The following is a 5,674-nucleotide window of genomic DNA, read 5'->3' on the forward strand; positions in this document are numbered from 1 at the left end:
ATTGGGCTTATAGCCTCACATATGCTATATAGGGTGTTTTAACGTTGTTACGAAACTGCGAAAATACTTAACTTCAATCAATGATATATCGATGAAAAAGAAAGCTATCTTGAATCTGAAAAATGAATTTCAGAGGGCAAGGGTGCTCCTTTGTGATGCTTTCGCCCGTTTTAAAAAAAAAATTTATTCAAGATGCTATGTAACCTCAAATATAGCAAAAAACGGTGTTTTTTGCACTTTTAGGTTACAATATCTCGAAAACTGAGGGTGATGGAATTTTTCTGAGGTCGGATTCGGATTCAGCGCAGCAAAAACCTTCGGGTATACTAGGTCTGGTCTCTGGTTCCGGACCTTTGTCAAATTTTGTCGGCCTGTGTTATTCTAGGTGTAAAAGCAACCTAGAAGATGAATAATATTAATGCAAAAAATTTTATTTCTAAATACATTTTTAACACTTTTTAGTTGAGTTTTCAGATTAAAAAGATAAATTTTTAATCTAAGAAATAAATTTTTAACTGAAATGATGAATCTTTAAATAAAAATATGAATTTTTAACCAAATAGTTGAATTTATAACCCAAAAGATTAATTTTCTACAAAAAAGGACTCATTTTCAACAAAGTAACGAATTTTCAATAAAATAATTAAATTTTAAGCCCAAAAGATGAATTTTCTACCAAAAAAGATACAGTTTCAATAAAATATATGAATTTTCAACTAAAAAGGATAAATTTACAACAAAAAAACTAGAATAGTTAAATTTTCAGTTAAAAAAGTAAATAAAAAAACGAGTTTTCAGCAAAATTCATTAAGCTTCAACTAAAAATATAAATTTTGAAGCAAAAATAAAATAGTTACATCTTAACGTAAAAAAAAATAATTTTCAACTAAAAGGAACCGTATTTTCAGCCGAAGAAATTAATTTTTTATCTCGGTGATGAATTTTCAGCCAAAGTATGAGTTTTTGACTAAATAGTTGAATTTTCAACCCAAAAGATGAATTTTATATAAAAAAATTTTAACTCCTTATTTTTGTTTCTACCATAGAAATGATTTCCTAACAAAAAATAGAATAATTAAATTTTCTACAAAACAGAACATTTTTTAACGAAAAAGATTAAATTTATAATAAAAAATGTCAATTTTCCACAAAAATGGAATAGTTCACAAAAAAAATACTTCAATTTTCAGTTAGTAAAATATATTTTCAACCACAGAAATTAATTTTTAACCAAAAAGATGAAGTTTCAAGTAATGAGAGTATTCTTCTATCAAAAAACACGGCTTTTCAACAAATAGTTCAATTTTTACCTACAACAGATAAATTTTTAACTAAAAATACAATTAAATTTTCAGTAAAAAAAAACTTAATTTTGATTAAGTTTAAAGTAAATGTTCAACGAAATAGTATATTTTTTAGCCAAGAAGATTTAATTTCTATAACAAAAAATTTTCGACAAAAAATGGAACAAATACTTTTTCAGTTATAAAAATTAATAATAAATAAGAAAAAACTAATTTTTAATCAAACAGATTAATTTTCAACCAATAAGATGAATTCTCTACAAAAATAGGTGAATTATTAACAAAGTGCATGAATTTTAAACCAAATATTTGAATTTTCAACTTAAGACGATACATTTTAAACCAAACATGTACGATTTAAATTTTCAGTTAAAACAATTAAGTACTTCCATTTTCAACTATGTAGTTGAATTTTCAACCAAAAAGGATGAAATCTCAACGAAAAGCGTGTTATTTGATATTTCAACCCAAAAGGATTTTAATTTTGTACCTAAAATAGTTGAAAGCGATAAAAAAATATAAATTTCCTACAAAACAGTTTAAATCCTCAACTAAAAGGGATTAACTGTCAACCAAATAGTTGCGATTTTTAACCATAATAATAAAATGACTTCAACTTTAGTTTTTCGAAAATTCCACTATAGGTAAAAATTTAGAGCACAATCCCGGATACTTTCCGAACAGGCCTCGTTTAATTTACCAGGAAATAATCAGGGTGGTCAATTTTTTTTTTTAATTACAATATAAAATTCAATAAACATCATTCTTCATTTTTTTAAATAGCTTCATATTACTTTATTTGACTATTTTGTTGAACACTCGTTTTTTCTGTTGGAAATTAATTTTTTTAACTGAAAATTTAACTATTCTATTTTTGGTTAAAAATGTATCATTTTTAGTTGAAAACTAAAGTATTTCGTTGAAACTGAATGTATTTTGCTGATATTTTACCTGTTTTTATCGCCAAATGTTCTCTCTCTCTCTCTTGGCAGAAAATTTTTCATAGTTAAAAGTTAAATTAATATTGAAAACTCGTCATTTTTTGTTGATTTCAAGTGTTTTTGATTAAAAATTTCCATCTTTTTTTTATTGTGATATCAGATGCTATATTTTTCGTTCAAAATTCATCTTTTTTGGAATAAAAATTTTATTACTTGCTTACAAGTTACACCTTTTTGTTAAAAACTAAATTTTTTAAGTTTATCATTTTAATTTAAAACTGATCTATTTTGATGAAAACTAAGCTAAACATTCATTTTCAGCTTAAAGTTGATTTTTTAACTTTCACTTAACTATTCACTTTTTTGTTTGAAAAATGATTTTTTTAGTTGGAAATTCGGCTTGTTGGCAGAAATGAACTTTCCTTGTTAACAATTCATCTTCTTGGGTTAAAATTCAACTATTCAAGTTGAAGATTCATCACTTGATTTGAGAATTCGTCACTTTCTTTTAAAATGTAACTATTAAAAAAAATAGGACTACTCCATTTATGGTTGAAATTTCAACTTTTTAGTTAACAATTCATTTATTACAGTTAAAGATTGATCATTTCAGTTGAAAATTCATCTTTTTTGTTTAAAATTCCACTATTCTAATTGATGATTCATCATTTTAGTTAAAAAATCATCAATTTCTTTTAAAAAAATTTTAAACTGAGAATGTAACTATTCCATTTTTGGTTGAAAATGGATCTTTTTTAATTGAAAGACCAACTATTTTGTTTTAAAATTGGTCTTTTTTAGTTCAAAATTTAACTATTTTGTGGAAAATTCGTGTATCTTGTTAAAAAATCCTTTTGTTTATTTGATATAAAATTAATCTTTGAGTTTGAAAATTCAGATGTTTCAATCAAATTTTTGTAATTTTATTTGCAAATTTATCTTTTCGATTTAAATTTTAACTAAAACCCAGTTGAAAATTCATCTTTTTGGTCTCAAATTGATTTATTTCAGTCAAAGATTCATCATTATGGTTGAAAATTTATTACTTTAATTGAAAATGTAACTATTTTGTTGATTTTTTTTCAATTAAATATTTAACTATTTCATTTATGGCTAAAAATGGATCTTTTTTAGTTTTAAATTTAACTGTTTGGTTAAAAATTTATATTTTTTAGTTAAAAACATGCTGGTTTAAGAATTTATCTTTTTCGTTAAAAATAAAACTACTTGGCTGAAAGTTAAACTTTGTTGATAAAATATCCTCGTTTTGGTTTAAAATTTATCTATTGCAGTTAAAGACTTATAATTTTAATTGAAAATCCATCAGTTTGGTTGAAAATTTGCTTTTTCTTGTGCAAAATAATTATTTTAACTGAAAATTTAACTATTCTATTTTTGGTTGAAAACTGATGTTTTTTAGTTCAAAATTCAACTACTTGGTACTTTAGAGAAAAACTGAAGAAGTGAATTGTTGTGTTTTCAGTATTACTTAATTATTTAATTAAATGATGGTACTTATATATGTAAGAATATCTTCTATTATAAGTTGTTAACGCTTTCTAAATAAAAAATTTCAAATTAATCCTTAAAAGCTGGAAAAACGTAATTTATTATAAACTTGCGAAACTGTATAAATATTTAGAGTTTGTTATATTTAAAAGTGCAAAATATTTGAATGGCTCCGTACTGTGAAAGATTATATACTTGGAAAAAACTTAAGATACCCCGAAACCCTCTGGAATTGTTAGGGAATCTGCTTCCAGAATTTGAGTAGAAACCCTGTTTATTCATCATTTTAATTATGAATTATGAAATAATTAATAATTTTAAAAGATTTTATATTTAAAATTAAGTTTTTAATTTCTTATTTATTTTACAGATTTGCAGCCCATACTTTAGCATCCAAGTCGCTAGTTTTGGTGACAATAAAAGTGTTAGATGACGAGCACTTGGAGGTATGCGTGAATTGTGAAAAAATGGTTATTGGTTCTATGTTGTTGAATGAGTTGAAGAATAATCTGAGATAAACTATTAGAATGTGACTGTAAAATTATTATTGATCAAAGTGATAGAGTATATTTATTATACCTGGAAAACATTCTTGTACTGATTTCCACTACTGCGAGATTGCATAGGTTTTTGTAGGTTCTTTATACCCTTTATGTTAATAAATAAATCCTTGTTTTAATTTTCAACATTTGTATTATTTTGCGATCTTATTTTTTAATATATAAAATAAACATTCCGGTGGTCCGCATGTTTTCTCTCGAATTTCCATACATATCCAGGGTGGCCGCTGGACCGGGAAACCGAAAAAACCGGGAAACGACAGTGAATTTTTTTCTTGACCCGAAATTTTACAAATTTTCAGACGAAAAATCTCTTTATAAACCCTCTATTTTAGATTTTTATTTTTAAGCTTATATTTTTAATTTAAAGTATTTTAACGTACAGGCTTGAAGACTTGAACATTTAAAAATTAAAATCGTTTGAAGTTTAAAATTTTTGATAAAAAACAGTTTTATTTTATCAACTGTAAATATAAATAAATAATTTTTGAATGAATCTGTACTTTAAGTATTAAAAACTGAACAATAATTGATTTTATAAAACAATTCTAAATCCGTTGAAAGTTAAAGAATTTACAGATTTGTAATTAACTCGTAATTTAATTTTTTTTAATTTATAAATATTGTTTCAGTCTAAATTATTCAATTTTTAACCTATTTAATTTAAAAAAATGTTGATTAAGGAAAAGGATGATTATTTAATATTTAGCAATATTTGAGTTATAATTTAAGATGACTAAATTGAAACCAAGTATGTGAAAGTAAACAATTTAAAACTTAAATGTTTGACATAGAAAGCATTGAATTGTTAAAATGTCTAAAAGCTTTTAACATTTTAACGTTACAATTTTTATTGTTCTACTTAATAAAATGTTTAATTTGTAAGCGAAATTGTCGAATTTTTATGTATAAATAATAATTGAGCACGTATTATTTGTAGAAAAATTTGTGAAATTTTAAGAGATATTTAGAAAACTTAAAATGATATCAAGTAATTTAAACGAAGTTTGTGAAAAAAAATTTCAGAACTTCTAAACATTTTTTAAACTGAATAAAATTTTTCCTACAATTTTGAGAAAATCTTAGACATTAAAAAAAATCCATAAATCCTTCCCGGGCCGTTTTAATAATATTGGAAATCTCTTAAAATCTTTTTGAATTTTTTATTAAAAGAATGTTTTTAAATGAATCATTTCTAATTTTTCGAGGAATTTTAAGAAAATGGTTTTATTCATTTGGAGCCTTTCACAATTCGTAGAAAGCCTCTACATTTTTTGTAAACTGCAAAAATCTACATTTTGTTTTAAATTAGGTTGTGAGTATTTGCACCGAAATTTCGTTACAAATAAACAAATTTTGT

The 5,674-nt window shown here is 24.1% G+C and overlaps 1 protein-coding gene across 1 annotated transcript in view; it reads left to right on the forward strand.

Moving 5' to 3' along the window:
- LOC117177900 (AP-3 complex subunit beta-2) overlaps positions 1-4,437 on the forward strand; it is a 36,243-nt gene extending 31,806 nt beyond the window's left edge. The window contains exon 10 of the mRNA XM_033368975.1: positions 4,125-4,437. Coding sequence (XP_033224866.1) covers positions 4,125-4,272 — 148 coding nt within the window. The 3' untranslated portion in view covers positions 4,273-4,437. The remainder of the gene's footprint in view (positions 1-4,124) is intronic.
- The last annotated feature ends 1,237 nt before the right edge of the window (positions 4,438-5,674 follow it).

This window comes from Belonocnema kinseyi, chromosome 8 (genome assembly GCF_010883055.1).
Source record: "Belonocnema kinseyi isolate 2016_QV_RU_SX_M_011 chromosome 8, B_treatae_v1, whole genome shotgun sequence".
NCBI lineage: Eukaryota > Metazoa > Arthropoda > Insecta > Hymenoptera > Cynipidae > Belonocnema > Belonocnema kinseyi.